This window comes from Carassius gibelio, chromosome B2, assembly GCF_023724105.1.
Source record: "Carassius gibelio isolate Cgi1373 ecotype wild population from Czech Republic chromosome B2, carGib1.2-hapl.c, whole genome shotgun sequence".
NCBI classification, from domain to species: domain Eukaryota; kingdom Metazoa; phylum Chordata; class Actinopteri; order Cypriniformes; family Cyprinidae; genus Carassius; species Carassius gibelio.
The window spans coordinates 4,588,603-4,605,211 of NC_068397.1; the positions used below are offsets into that span (position 1 = coordinate 4,588,603).

Below are 16,609 nucleotides of genomic sequence, written 5' to 3' on the forward strand. Positions count from 1 at the left end.
TGGTGCAAACACAATTAGCATGAATGGTATATCATTGCAATCAGCCTGTTTACATAAATACAGTGATAGGATAGCAATCAGGAATTGTACATCCATCACTTGTTAACTGTGCAATAATGTGTCTGTGTCTGGCTGAGTTGCTGATGGAGATTGATTTTGTAAAGCTACTTAAACACAGTAGTGATCTTGGCCTGAACTCTATCCTCTTGAAGTCTGCTCATCTGTGTCAGATACTCACTTAATGAATGTACTGAATCACATTAAAAGCCTCAATACAAGATTACATTGCATTCATCACAGGGAAATGACACAGCTCTAGTATCGTTGTGTAATTGCCGTTTTTACTCTAATCAGAGCTGGTAGGAGGAACCTTTTCTATTGATAACTGTGGATATCTTTCAGGTCTTGTTGGTGGTAGAGAGCGGGATAAGAAGGGACAGGAAGGCCCAGGACCAAAGCAACAATGGTGTCAACACTGTAAAGTGGTTGTCCTTGGCAGTGGCGTGAGGAAAATGACCAAAGATGAGCAGGGCAAAGCACAGGTATGAATATGTTATTTTGCTTCATTCTTAGTGTTTTTAAAAGTCATTTGAAACCCATTTTAATTAGAAATATCTGACATATTTGCATGTGAAATGTAGGTTGGGAGTTTATTTTATTGATTAGATCATTGTGGAGATTGCATTGTGAATGGAACGTGGACACACAAAATATAATTTGGTTTTATCATTTCGGGTGTGTGCCAAAATGGTTAAATGTGCACAAATAGATGTTAAAATGCCCACCTTTGCCAGTACTCATGTTAGTTAGGAAAAAATAGAATTTGTGTAAGTATATACACAGGCAGAGGGTGAACCAACTCCAGGGTAAGGCTAAAAGCAGCCAAATTAAAAGGGTGGCCACTCCTTTGACCACCCCAATCAAAACTGCAGTTTTTGTCCATTTTGCATTTATTAAGATGCGGAACCGCTGTATCTCTTTAGGCTATGAGCACATCATATGGGAGGAATTTTCATATGCGCACTTGAGCTTCACCTCAGTGTCGGAAAAGGTACGGCAGCCAAATGAGCTTCAGTAGAACAACTGTGAACTGCGGTCAGATGAGATATTGTTAGACTATTTGTCAGAAAAACACATCAGCCATTTTACTGTGCTCACAGCGCACACTCTTCAACAGTATGCAGATATGTGGCGCACGCTCTATATCACTTCATCATAAATAACCCGCACAAGAAATTTTGAGCATAGGCTACATACCTCGTTCTGTCGTCAGCTAAGTCATGAAATCACCAAAACGGCGATTAAAACTAAAAACGGCATGTATGCAGCACACAAGAATGTCTCTCAAATGCATGTACTAAAATATATTCTGCAATTCGAGATTACCATATAAGGCACAAGATGATATGTGATTTTTATTTGCAATTTAATGCACAAATAAATGTGAGCACAGTGCACTTATACTAGAAAATATGCAAAAAATTAAAACATTTAAATGCATAAAATGACTAATTTTGTATTCTGGCATTTATGACTGTTTACTTTTTTTAATGGGGCATACTTTGTGTTTAACAAGATCACAATTTAATAATAATGTCAGAAATGTATAATTATGTAATGTATAATCCAATAATGTATAAAGTTGAATAATCCACGATTATTCAAACAGTGAATAAAATATATAGAGAGTGACATTATCACTAACATTGATCTATCGCCAGTTTAAGCACTTTCAAGATTCAAGATTCAATTTATTCTTATAGTTATTGTTTCACTGATTTTCTCAAAAAACTAAACGGTCGTTATAATCACTAAAGCTATATAAACTGTGAAATGAATTTCTTACTTTGTACATACATCTGATCTTGGTTGTTTATGACGAGGGAATTCGCAAGAGTGCAGAATTCAGTCAGAGAACACGCACACGCTCAACAAAACTGATGAGTTTCAGCAAGGACTCATCTGAACGCTTCTGTTTTGCCATTGCATTCCTAAACTCAAGAGAATTTTGTATGATTGGTTAAAATGAGCAACAATGTAAAAATGCCGGCACAACATGAGAAGATCTTTATTTAATGGCACATTCAACACCGTCTATTCATATTAACTTTGTTAGAAACAGATGTAATAGATTATATTTGTTTGTGCAGGGCCATCTTTTACGTTAGGTCTTAAAGTGGCAGCACCTTAACCCTCTGGGGACGGATTAGGCGGTACCGCCCAAAATGGCATACTTTTACAAATGTGTAGTTATCTCAAAAACTATTAATGCTAGAGAGATGCGGGTTTTTTTGCCGTCTTCCTCAGATTCCGCTGAAAACAGCGGTGTCCAGTTTGTATATTAAACACTTCCCTTATTGCGCAATACCAATGCGTAAACAGGCCAATGAAAACGATTGTGCTAGGCAGATTCAACACGCAACAGCCAATGGAAAAATTGCCGCTGGGAGGCGTCTTTTTCTAACCCAATCAGAGGAAGGTTATGTCTTCTAGCGATTCAGAGGACTCTGTAGCTCTGCTGTAGCCTTGTAAAAGCTGGCTGGACTAAAGTAAAAGACATGTAATCAATAAGCGTTCAGAGAATCAGCATCAGGGTGGAGAAAGCAGAACGCGGTCGGAGTGTTACAGAAAGCGATCGGAGTATTAGCGAGCACAAAGAGCTAAATTCGAGCGATCGGAGAATCAGCATCACGTGGAGAAAGCAGAAAGTGATCGGAGTGTTAGCGAGCACAAAGAGATAAATTCGAGAGAGATACAGCATTATTACAGAACTGTTTTATCAAAATGGCAAGCAGTAAAAGATTTACGGCAGAACAAGCTCTGGAACAATTACTGGAAAGGCCTGGAGAGGCCTTGCTTTGCTCACTGGCATGCCTAGGACTGTTTTTTAAAAAAGTTAATTATTTAATTGTTGTTTACACATTTGATTAAACAATAACACATTTCTGTCAAGCAAAGAGTTTGAAAAAATATATTTTCTTTGTTCAAAAACTGTTCTATATTGTGTGTTTTTCAGTAATAAATGACAAAAATCTAATTTTCGTTTTTGAAATTCTCTAGCTTATTGTAAAATTTTTCACTCATACTTCCTTTATATAAACATATTGCATGCATGCTTATGGTAGCTTAGGGTCTTCTGAATCCATAGATACCAAACACAGGGTGTTTCATCTCCTTTACATATGATTTATAAGCCCAAATATAAAAATAGAGAAAACAGACCAAAAAGGGCTTAGTCCCAAAAATAAAAAAACCGCCTAGGACTGTTTGTAAATAAAGTTAATTATTTAATTGATCTTTACACATTTGATTGAACATTAACCCATTTCTGTCAAGCAAAGAGTTTGAAAAATATATTTTTGGGTCAAAAACTTTTAACTATTGTTGTGTGAGGTAGGATTTTCAGTAATAAATGACAAAAATCTAATTTTCGTCTTTGAAATTCTCTAGTTTATTGTACAATTTTTCACTCATACTTCCTTTATAGACATATTGCATGCATGCTTATGGTAGCTTAGGGTCTTCTGAATCCATTGATACCAAATACATGGTGGTCCATCCTCATTACATATGGTTTATAAGCCGAAATGTAAAAATAGAGAAAACGGACCAAAAAGGGCTTAGTCCCCTAAGGGTTAATAAACTTGCTGCCATATGTCATTAATGCTAAACAGACTACCCCAGCAAAAGAGAAATCATCTTTTTTTTTTATGTTAATAAAAATCTATGTATGTTTCATTCATACGGTGTTGTATTTTACAATTTGATTACTTTCAGATTACATTCCAGAGCTCAACGTTAAGGATTTTTTCTACTTGCCCATCTGGGTCAGCGGTTAAAATTTTTACTTAACCTGCCACAGAAATAAAATAGTTGCTGTTATCATTGTTTTTCAATGTTATCTTGTATTCCAATAAATAAGCTTATATGATACCAATATTTAGATACCAATTCAATTGTTCAATTTTGATACCACAGCAAAAACCATTACCTATAAATAAATATAATGTTCAAACATTATTAAAGACAAGTGAATAGCCAGTAAATAAGAACACATGAAATAAATTACAAGTATAGCACAATTTAATATATGCCTGTAGCACAAAGATAGAAATGAAATGACGATTTATGTTTTTCAGATACAGAAATTGAAAAATCACATAAAATAACATTTGCATATTCTTCACTCTGCACCTTTATTTTTCAAAGCCATTTGAGATTAGAGACAACCACTGCATTTTAATGATGAATCGATCAAAACAAAAATGTGCAATCTTTCATTTATATTAGACTGTATAATTTCAAATTCTGAAGCAAAAACAGAATGGTCTGACTATAGTTTTGTAAAATTATGCTGCATAAATCATTGCACGAAACAGAAACAGCAGACGGGATGAATTAAATGCAGTTTAACTCTCTGCCAGCAGGTGGCACTTAACAGCAATAATACAGCATTTCCTTGGTTACCACAGTTAAACACAGCAGCGCTGTGCATATTAACACTAATTTAAATGCGTTTTACAGAGTCAAGCTGAAAAGAAAACACCATGAAAACTTTTCTGAAAACAACTGATTCCCCTCAGAAACACATACATATAAAATTCAATAGTTTGTGTGTAAGCATGGAACAGAACACACTGCGGAAGTAGTTAATGGAGTTGTCTTTCGCGCCCGAATACTTTTTAATCACTTTAACTTTTAAATTAACAAGGCTTAAAAACACATGCAAATCATAAACTTTGGTGACTACAATGGCCTGAGCGAGCTAGTGACAAATCCGTCTGCTGTCCCGAGCGTCCTTCACACTGGCCCCAAGCCATCGGGCAGTCATTACTGTCGAGCCCTTCATTCAGTTTCTGTAGTATTTCTTCCCTGAATACTTGCTTGACATTTTTAAAGTGCTGTTTATTGTCTCTTATTTTTTTGCTCTGGCTGTTTACTTTGCTTCAATGAGTCTGAGAACTATTTACTTGTATTAGTTGCAGGGCCCACTAATTATTAACTTCCAAAATAGTCTTAAAAACCAATGTTAAAAATAATCGTCATGAAAATGTTACGATATGATACTTTGAACATATTGCCCACCCCTAGACTGCATAGATGACAGCAGGAAAGTCATTTCAGAGGCAATTAAAGAAAGAAAAAACAAGCCCTTTTAAACCTGTTGTCCTCCTCTGATTTCTCCCAGAAGTCTCAGTTATGTTCGGATGCTGGTTTGGTGTTCTGCAGTCATAGCTGTCTCATTCTGCACTCATCATCCTCTCAGTCCAATGGGAACGCTGACACCAAGGTTTGTTCTTTATCCATATGCAGACAGCGTGGTTGTTTTTATTTGCCTGATGGATAATTACGCATCATGATTTTTGCACGTTTGTGTGTTGCATTTCCAGGCATCTGTTGCTCTACTTCCTGAAAGTGCTTTGCAACAGTGTCCCTCTAAAGTCCAGCACCAGTACAGCAACAACATGTCCTCGCTAGACGTCCACTGCCTGGCCCAACTCCAGCCCAAACCGTCCCCTCCCTCTCCGAACCTTCACACAGCGATCAAGATGGAGTCCAAACCTGAAAGCATATCAGAAAGTCATCTTAAAGTGACGGTACAACTTAAACCGTGTTCCCAGAGCCACATGGAAGACAAACCATGGCATCACGGCAAACGGTGGAAAGGCCTGCGCTGGCGAAAATGGACGGTACACATTACGATACCAAAAGTTGGCACCCAGACATCGGAGTCAGAAGTTGAGGAGCTTTTGCAGAAGCTCAACTCATCTCTGAGACCGTGCTCAACCACTCGAGACATGCGCCGCTGCTGTTTCTGCCAACAGATAGGCGATGGGATGACGGATGGCCCAGCCAGGCTGCTAAACCTGGACTTGGACACCTGGGTACACCTCAACTGTGCCCTCTGGTCCTCTGAGGTCTATGAGACACAAGCCGGTGCCCTAATCAACGTGGAACTGGCGCGCCAGCGAGGACAAACGGTGGTTTGTGCGTTCTGTCAGCGCTTGGGTGCCACCAGTGGCTGCCATCGGCTGCGCTGCCTCAACATCTACCACTTCACGTGTGCCTTGCAGGCCGGCTGTACGTTTTTCAAGGATAAGACAATGCTGTGCCACCAGCACCGTCCGCGAGGTTCTGGCGCCGCCGCTGGGTTGCACTTAGAACACCAACTTCGCTGCTTCTCCGTGTTCCGCCGCGTGTTTGTGCAGCGCGATGAGCTGAGGCAGTTAGCGGCAGCCGTGCAGCAGCCTGAACGCGGCCATACTTTCCGAGTGGGCAGTTTGCTTTTCCATGCAATGGGTCAGCTTCCACCTGCCCTGCTGTCCACGTTTCATTCGTCCACGGCCATCTTTCCTCCTGGCTACGAGGCGAGCCGGCTCTACTGGAGCATGCGGCACGGCCAGAAGCGCTGCCGGTACGTCTGCTCTGTGGAAGAGCATGAGGGGCGTCCCGAATTCAGCATCCGTGTCATTGAGCAGGGCTACGAGGATCTGGTGCTGACTGACACCACTGCTAAAGGTACAGCTTCCACAGTCTCCAATGGATTAATTAAATCACATGTGCTGATCTAAAATCTGACAGGGTTCCCATAGGTACTTAAAAGTCACTTTGATCAAATTTAAACCTTAAATGGCTATGATTTAATGAAATAAAAGACATCACACATTCTACAGGCTTACAATGTCCTGTGCATTGCCGATGCCAATAGATTGCCATTTATGAATTATGACAATAATCACTTTATGATGTTTATATGTTGTAAGAGCACATATTTTATCTTCATCACCTTTCTCATGAGCAGCTGAGAATAGTTAAACATAGAAATGTCAAAAAAAGAGTCAGGGTGTATTTCAGGGCTTGTGTATAATTAGAAGTCCTGCATTATGCATGAAGTCTTTTTTATGGTGTGAAGGCCTATTTTGGTTACTCATACTGTATCTGTCATATAATTCAGCATAAAGTATTTTCTTTTTGGTTCACCCTGTCAAAGGAAGAAAAGACACGTTCAGTATAGAGGTTTTATAATAATTTGCCACTTCTTTAAACACATTATTGTATCAGTCATGATGTTTTTTGTTATTTGTGTGTGCTCTAGGAGTCTGGGACAAGGTTCTTGGGCCTGTGTCCGAGAGGAGGGCTGAGACAGGCATGCTGAGACTCTTCCCCGTCTATCTGAAGGGAGAGGATCTCTTTGGGCTCACCGTCTCAGCAGTCACCCGTATCGCTGAATCAGTAAGCACAACCAACCTTCGTATCGCTCAGTGCACATTGTCCAGTTCTGCACAGCTGGTTGATTTGTCACTGTATTGCAGCTGCCGGGTGTGGAGGCGTGCTCGAGGTATCGATTCCGTTATGGACATAATCCCATGCTGGTGCTTCCACTGTCCATCAATCCATCTGGCTGCGCTCGTTCTGAGTTGCAGACGTACCCCCATCATGAGAGGTCAGTAGCTGAATATTGTAAAAATGGTATTTCAGTATTGTGGAAAAACAAAGGTTTCAGAGAAATTGCAGAGAAATTGCATGTGGCAAATCAGTTTCTGCTGGTCTTAATTTGACCCGCTTCAAAATAATGCTTTAAGTGTAACATAAAGTGTTGATTAAAGTTAAATGTTGCATGCACTGCAAAGAATAAATATCTTCATCAGTATTTTCATCTTGTTTTCTAAATACCTAACGATCTTTAATATAGAAGATTTATTTGTTTTAATTGTAAACAAGATTCATTTGAATTCATTTCTCAGAATACAAGACCTTCTTATTTTGTCATTTTGTTTCTCAGTGTATCTTGATTTAAGAATCTTTAGATATTTGCACTTGAAAGCAAGACAAAAATACAGAGCAAGAAGATACCAGTTAAGCTATTTTGCTTGTAAAATTGTGAAAAAAGAGCACAGGTGAAAAATTCCTTCATGCAGATATCAGTCATATTTGATGAGGAAATGAGGAACAGATATAATGTTTTCTTTCTCTGTTTCTGTCACTGTCTCCGCACAGGCTGAAGATCCTCTCCGTGTGGTCCAGAACATCTCAGTGCATCCAGAACTCGACGCTGGCGGAGAGGGGATCATCTCACAGCAAGCACTTTGTGCACTCGAAGTCATCTCAGTACCGCCGGCTGACCAGCGACTGGAAGACAAATGTGTATCTGGCACACTCTCGCATCCAGGTGAGTCCATGCACACCAGCCGCTCCGTGAAGAACAACCGGTCTGATGGATATTGGCGGACTGAAATGGCCATGTTCAATCAGGCTGACTGAAAAGGGGATGTTTTAAGGGATTCAGATAGGCCTTGAAATACTCTGTGTGCCTCGAGTGACTACAGTTTCTGTCATTCCTCTAAGAGCATCTTAATGAATAAGCCTGTGTTATTGGCATTCCTCCCTCTGGCACGCTTGTGTGGTCATCTAAAAGAGCCACGGCTGATCCAGTGTCGCTTCCAGATCCCTGCCGAGCTTTTTAAAACCACACAGGCATTAAAACACTGAGTCTCATTCTGTCATCTGTACAAACCTGTGTCTGTTGATTGAAGCCATGTAGAATGCAACGTACATCTGGCACAGGTCGCATTTGCCCTCACCACAATTTTTTTTTTTTTTTTTTTTACCACACCAAGATCTTCTTGTTTCTTTGTGTAGGCAAGTCTTTGGAGACAATCTTATTTTTGAGACATATTTGTATCCAGAAGTGAGCTACACCTGACAAAACCTCATTTGTAAAATAAAATAATTATAATTATATAAAAATAAATGTTATAAAAATGCAGAAAGTTTTAAGTTAGAATTATCTTAACGTGTTTATATTTAGTTTGTCTCCATAGCTAAATAAAGGTGTGTGTGTGTGTGTGTGTGTGTGTGTGTGTGTGTGTGTCTGGCCTTGGCTGTGGTGCATGTCTAATGAGTCTCGTGTCTGCAGGGTCTTGGGCTGTTTGCAGCGCGTGACATTGAGAAGCAGACCATGGTGATTGAATACATGGGGGATATTGTGCGCGCTGAGGTGGCCATGAGGAGAGAGCTGCTGTACAAGGCTAAGGTAACTGAGGGAACAACGCTGGGACTAATGTTACCTTGACTTGCTGTCCAAATTCATTTGTCTGAATCTGTGTGGATTTCTCCGACAGAACCTGCCAGCGTACATGTTCCGCATCGACGGCATGAGAGTTATCGATGCGACCCGGTCTGGAAGCCCTGCAAGGTAAGAGATGAACTCAGCTTCTCATATCAGCTTTCAAATGTGTACATTACGTAATAATGCATTATGGGAAATGTCAGATCTGACATATTGTTATCTTTTCTATATTTGACACAATTCTGGGAACTACTTTAGGATTACTCTACTGTTCAGGAGTTTGGGGTGTTTGAATGAAGTCTCAGCCAGGCTACATTTATTTGATCAAAAATACAGTAAAAACAGTGATATTGTGAAATATTATTTTAATTTAATATATTTATATCTATATTAATATATATATGTAAAATGTAATTTAAAAATTTTTAATTCTTAAATTATCCCTCACTGGTTGTGCTATGGAAATTAATGATACCTTGTTCATGATATCCCTGCTTTTGCTTTTCTGTGAAATTTGAATCACAATTTTATTTAGTAAATAAAGACACTGTGTTTGAAAAACATTGCTACTGAAAAGTTCAAAGTGAGCTGTAGGAAATAAGTAGTAATGAAATTAATTAATTTGAATTAAATTTATCCCATAGGTACATCAATCATTCATGCTCACCAAACTGTGTGGCTGAGGTCGTGACATTTGAGCGGGGTCACAAGATCATCATCAGTGCCGCCCGCAGGATTGAGAGGGGAGAAGAGGTAAGGAAAGAGGGAATTCATTAAGAATAAACTGCACAACTGAAAGTCAAAGTGACATTCATTTTTATGCACTATAAACAAAATATGCACACACTGCAAACATACCTGAAAAATTTACATTGGAATGCACAGCGCAGTTAGGAGCATCAGCAAAAATCTAGGAGCATCGCAACTACAAATTATATATTTACAGATTTTATCCTTACATACTTAACTTCACTGCAGATTTTAGATTTGTTAATATTAGCTGTCAATCACTGACTACCGCGAGAAAAAGAAAGGGTTAAAGAAGAGAGAAAATAAAAAAGAACACTGACAGATTTCTTTTGTAAACAACCTAAAGTTAAGCTCTTCTTTGGCAAAGGTTAGGATGGTGTATGCTGTGTTGAATTTTTGTGTTGAAGCCATTTTTTCTAAAAGTGTGCATTATCATTTGAGTTAATTTTTTATATTTTTATTCTTTCAATTATAATAAGACATTTGGGCTGTTATCAAGCAAATGAAAGTATCAATCAACAAAATTAATCTTTGCAATGCATAGGAAACACAGAAGCTGCATCTGAAATGGCATTTAGATGCATTTACACACTGATTAAAATAGGACATAAATGCATTTAACCAGCAATTACACATTCATAAATAATATTTTTATATTGTAAACTAGAGATCGACCGATATGGGTTTTTCTATAGCCGATGCCGATGTTTAGAGGTCAGGGTCAGCCGATGCCCGATATGTGCTGCCGATTTTAAGGGCCGATATCTTGAAGTTTTCCTCTTCATTTGCATGCTAAAATGTCACTTATAATAAGTGGATGCACAACATTTCTAAACTTATCATCATTTATTGAGCACTGACTTGAACCATCTCTCGAATCTTAATTTTGTGCACTGCACGGTATTAAAATAAATGTATCCAAAGTTAATATACTGACCAAAGTATTAAATAAATAAAACAGGTTTTATATATATATATATATATATATATATATATATATATATATATATATATATATATATATATAGTCAAAAGTCAATTTACATAAAAGTTTTAGAGCATTAATCAAGCAGAATTTTTCAAGTTTTTTTGGAACATAAATGTAAACTTAAATATACATTTAAATTAAATAAATACAATTGTATAAATAAAAATCAATTAAACTGAACAATATAAAAAAAAATATATATATAAAAAATAAATAATAGTAGTTCTGCAAACACACTAGCTACCAGCAACATTTGTGTTTGGTATAAATGACACAGAACATTCTAATTTCTAACTTACATCGCAGTCTGTTCATTATTAAAATAAAGTACAGTCAACCAAACATATAAAAGGTTACACTGGTCAGTTTAAATAGACCGTAGTAAACCAGTCCACTCTGCTGTTATGCCAAGGACGTTTTGCTCATGTGAAGAGGATGATCTTTTCCGTCTAGTTTACATTAAAAAATAAAAAATATTATAGTTTAATATTCAGATACATTGCGAATATGGAAACATTTGGATATGTGCAGAACGAGACGTGAGCAATAACCTCCAAATACATCTATCCAAACCCTAATACCACTGCAGATGCATTTTGCAGCATTAAGATTATTAATTTATCGTTAATTTAGACAACGATTGATCATGGAAATTATCGAATATTGACATCGCTAAATGCAAATGAGTCAGATGGAAACCTGGCTATTGTCTGCATCTAACATAACGATATTGGGCCAATAATGATAATGGGGAGTAACAAAAAAACGAAAAAATATCAGCCAATATTCTTTGTGTATAGTTTGGACACTTTCCCGTATATACCCCAATATTCCCAAACAGAATATATATACACAGTACTGTGCAAAAGTCTTAGGCTACTAGTATTTTTACCAAAAAAAAAAAGTTTTAAGTCAGTTATTTCTATGTTTTGCTGTAGTGTGTCAGTAAATAATATCAGTTTACATTTGCAAACATTATTTTTGCCATTAAAAGTAATAATCCAGTGAGATTTTGGTGTGCACAATAATTTTAATAATTCCTACAAACTGTACTCTTGACTGTTCAACATTATTCTGATCCAGACAGCTGAAACAGCCCTTTCAAAACCTCTCGACTACATCACATAATGCTCTTCTCCATCATATAACGAAATACTGAATAAGGGCAGATTTTTGAAATGTCTGCTGTCATAAGAACTAGTGCAGTGCTTCTGGTTTGAAATGTAAACTAACCAGCTCTGAATGATTTTGTTGCAGCTCTGCTACGATTACAAGCTCACCCCGGCTGCAGATCAGAGCAAGATCCCATGTCACTGTGGAGCCGCCAACTGCCGCAAGTGGATAAACTAAACGGGAGAGACAACAACAACAACTCTGAAACACTCCCAATTTACCAGAGGAGACGTGCAAACAGGAAACAGCCAATCCTGGAAGTTACCCAAACGGGCGATTGTTTTTTTAATGTGCAAATCTAAGAGGAAAACACAACGCGAGAATACAGCATTGTGTGAGAGCCATTCGTATCATTTCTAGATTTGAAAAGAAAGGGTTCCGTTATGTGCATGTGCCACGAGTCTGTGTGTGTGTGTGTGTGCATCACACGGGGCAGATTTCACCAGCGAATAAGGACGGAGAATGAGCGCGAGCACTGTGCCGGGTGTTGCCTTATAGGTTGAAGGAGTGGCAGGCCCATCTGTATGACGAGATCTGTAGAGACCGAACCGTAGAAATCATTGTAGAACATCACTGAAAGGAGAATGTATGGAATTGACTTCCGCAAAGGGAAAAAAAACATGTTGCACTAAAAAAAAAAGAAAGAAAAAAAAGAAACGGCAAAGAAAACTCACAAAAAAAAAACACTCAAAATACTTGATTCCATGAGTCAGTTTTATCCTAGATATCTCTCATTGTTTAGTGTAAGAAAATAAAGGTGTTTTGTATTTATTACTGTGTGAGTGAATGAATGGGCTTATTTTTAAAAGCGGTTTTATGCCGATCTAAAGGAAGCCCGACTGCGATTCTTGCACGCAGTTTGAGATTCTGTTACATCTGTAAATACCGTGTAAATATAGAGAAATATCGGAATGATTGACCAAATACTACCTTATTCACTACCTTATTCATATTGATGTTCAGATATTTTAGATGTGCCGTTTTGTTTTGCTTTTTCCTCCATTCTTTTCCTCTTCGGAATTATTTAACAAAGACACATCATGATACCACGTGTACACGTGTAATTACGAAACTGTACAGAATTACAAAGGTGATTTCACATGAAAAGTATTTTCTCTGTGCTTAGGATGTGGTATTTGTAGTGACTTTGTGGTTTATACATTTATTGCTGACCATTTTGTTGGTTTTAATTTCATTTTATGTTACGGATAGCAGCGAGACGCAATTCAAAATCTAGAAAATCAGGTGGGATTGTAGGTGTAGGGATAACTGTGAAATGAACTTTAAACCTCACAAACGAGATCACAAGCGTAACCTGAGAACAGGCACAAGTAGATCACGCTATTTTTTTTTTTATAAAGGCTGTCAAATGGATTTTGTAAACCTGCAATGTCGTTGTGCAAGAACGAGAAGAGGTTTGATTGAGAAGTTTGCTTGTTGGAGATGGTATGAGCGGGAATCGGTGGGAAAGAAGGGTCAGCGTTAACTCTCTGAAAATGATGTACATATATAAAAACATATGCTTGTATTAGTTTTCTTGATTGAAGTGAAACATCTGTTAAGAGAGTGCTGTTCATTTTGTAGCCAAAAACTGTTTTTCACATTTCACATGCCTTGTTGTTTCAATTTGGGAGTTTCTGTGTGCACAATTTCACGTTGAAAATGGACAGTTTAGACTTTGTATTGTACTGGGCATGAATTTTTTCAAAAGAGTCAGTTGTATATATTTTTTTCTCAATGAACAGCTGTAACAAAATTGTTTCATGGATATTTTCCTTGTCTTGTAAAATACATCAATTTCCTAGTGTTTTTCTTTTCTTTTCTTTTGCTCTGTATAGTAGTCTAAATTGTTTTGGAAACTGAAGCTTTTTTGAAGTACACAGAGCGATATAGGGTTTGGTATTTGAGGAATTGAATTTACATTTACAAAAAAATAATAAAATATTTTACATTCTACATTTACATTTCTTCTGGTAATGTGTTGATATTTATGAAGTTATATAAATACTTGAGACTATTTAAAAACATTACGAATATATCAGTGTTGTTTCTAAATGTGAAATAAGAAAAATGCTTGAAATGTCATTCCTTCAGTTAAGATTTTAGGTGAAGCGTTGTTTTATTCTGTTCTCTAAAGACATTTTCACCCCAGATGGCACATGAAAGGCATTTGGAAACAATACTATTTTACATTTGAAATATTTAACCCTAGATTATTCTAAACTTGGGTAGAGGGAATCCTGGCCAGATTTCACACTTCTCATAATTTACCCGGGGTTAATACAGAATTTTCATAAAAGGATGTTTAACACTGCATTCCTAAACCTTGGGCTAACATAGATAACCTATGGGGTTAACATTCTTATTTGCATATTTGCAGTATCATTGTCATTGATTGGTCGAGTGGGGCACGTGACCTGTTTACATAACGGCTCTGGCATTGAACATCCTCTATTGTAGACTGTACTATCAAGGTTTTCCTGAAGGAACTTTTCTGACTACAAACTTACAAAGGTAAGAATGAAATGTCTTTTTTAATTCCAACTGATGCGTTTTCTATTACCACTTGCTATTTTTTCCCTCAAACAATCATTTATATGACGTGATTTTCTGTGACTGTAAAAAAAAAATAAAAAATAGCATAGCTGATTTTGACAGACCAATACCAGAAAGTAACTGTGCATATAGTTAATTTACCCTTTGCAAAGACGTGTGTGTGCGCGTGTGTGTGTGTGTGTGTGTGTGTATTGGCAAAGGGCGTCTCAGGAACCACACTCCAGTGGTTTAAATCTTACCTGTCACATAAGTCCCTCAAGGTATCTTGGAGGGGTGAGGTATCCAAGTCACAACATTTTAGCTACTGGGGTGCCTCAGGGCTCACTTCTTGGACCACTTCTCTTCTATGTCTACATGGTATCACTAGGTTCTGTCATTCAGAAACATGGTTTTTCATATCACTGCTATGACACTCAACTCTACCTCCCATTGCATCCTGATAATCTGACAATAGCAGCTCACATCTCAGCTTGTCTAACACATTTCTTGCGATGTGCTAGACCATCACCTTCAACTCAATCTTGCCAAGACCGAACTGCTTGTGGTTCCAGAAAACCCATCAATTCATAACAATTCCTCCATCCAGCTGGGTGAGTCAACCATGACTTCTTCAAGGACAGCCAGGAACCTTGGAGTTATGATTGATGATCAGCTGACTTTCTCATATCACATTGCTAAAACGGTCCAGTCTTGTAGATTTGCTTTATACAACTTTAGGAAGATCAGGCCCTTTTTTTTCAAACTATGCTACACAACTCCTTGTTCAAGCTCTTGTTCTGTCCAGCCTGGACAATTGCAATGCTCTCCTGGAAGGTATTCCAGCCACTTTTATCAAACATCTACAACTAATCCGAAATGTGTCTCCAAGATTAATCTTTAACAAGCTGAAAAAGGGCACGTCACAACCTCTATTCATCAGTTTACACTTGGAAAAAAATGGACACTATAAAACTAGTGTTCTCTATACTTATTCTGTTCTATCTTGCCACTTGTTTTCTTTTTATTTACTGTAAAAATGTACTACTAGGTTCTCTAATCTTTTTACTGTATTTATTTATTTAATTTATTTTTCATGTACTGGGTTAGACTAACCGAGACTTGTCACAGCACTTACATATTATTGCTCTTCAGTTGGTTTTGATTGCTTCAATTGTCCTTATTTATAAGTCACTGGATAAAAGTGTCTGCTAACTGACTAACTGTAGTTTAGTCAATAAAGATCTTAAAAAATAAAGATCTAATAAAGATCTTCATAGCAAGCAAAGAGCAGAATTTGAAGATTTGGTTTCCGTTGATGGTAGGTTAATTGCCAATTCATCCAAAGCTCTTTTTTCCCCTCTGTGTTTATAAATTTACCAGTATGAAAGAGAAACGGCTTCAGATGATTCAATAGTGATTCATTGGTGAATGGGGCATCATCGCTCATGCCCCAGGCTTCAGGCAGCATGCTTGGAATAAATAACATCTTTCTTAACATGTATTGCATTAAAATACATAAAATATAATGGAGTAAATGTACTTGTTAACTACCCACCTCTGGTTACTTTTGGTATGAAACAATGTCTCAGCTTTCAAATTCCAATTTTTTAAGAAATTCAAACAATACTGTTTTGTGTCTCTTTAATGTGTTATGACCAAATGCTGTAGCGCCCCAGTTCAAGAGACGTGTGAACCGATCATCTCTTCCTCTTTACTAGTTATAGAACGAGATAAACATGAATGAACATAAGAAGACATCTTGTTTCAACCACAGAAATATGCCAATACACACCATTTTTCGGGGTTTAGAACGACAACTATCAGGGTTCAAAAACCCTGAAATATGCACAAGAAGCCTTTCTAAGCAGCGACGATCATTCATCTAACAACAGTTGTTAATTGTTTTTCTTAAGTGAAGAGGCCGTATGTATAAAGTGGTCTAAGATTCATCTAAGATTCTTCTCATCTTCCTTTGACCAAGTAAAACACTACACACACAGCCTCAGGCCCCTGGTAGCATGAAATTGTGTCACACTGATTCGCATACAATGTCCTTCTTTCATTATACTGACACACTCTGATCTGAGTGGTGA

The 16,609-nt window shown here is 37.5% G+C and overlaps 1 protein-coding gene across 12 annotated transcripts in view; it reads left to right on the plus strand.

The window, feature by feature from the left end:
* Positions 1-13,937, plus strand: part of LOC127950906 (histone-lysine N-methyltransferase 2C) — a 112,803-nt gene extending 98,866 nt beyond the window's left edge. For all 12 annotated transcript variants that reach the window (XM_052548305.1, XM_052548310.1, XM_052548307.1 and 9 more), the window contains 10 exons: positions 403-542; positions 5,189-5,290; positions 5,391-6,519; positions 7,097-7,233; positions 7,314-7,444; positions 7,999-8,170; positions 8,918-9,034; positions 9,123-9,196; positions 9,715-9,823; positions 12,066-13,937. In XM_052548305.1, coding sequence (XP_052404265.1) covers positions 403-542; positions 5,189-5,290; positions 5,391-6,519; positions 7,097-7,233; positions 7,314-7,444; positions 7,999-8,170; positions 8,918-9,034; positions 9,123-9,196; positions 9,715-9,823; positions 12,066-12,158 — 2,204 coding nt within the window. In that variant the 3' untranslated portion in view covers positions 12,159-13,937. The remainder of the gene's footprint in view (positions 1-402; positions 543-5,188; positions 5,291-5,390; positions 6,520-7,096; positions 7,234-7,313; positions 7,445-7,998; positions 8,171-8,917; positions 9,035-9,122; positions 9,197-9,714; positions 9,824-12,065) is intronic.
* The last annotated feature ends 2,672 nt before the right edge of the window (positions 13,938-16,609 follow it).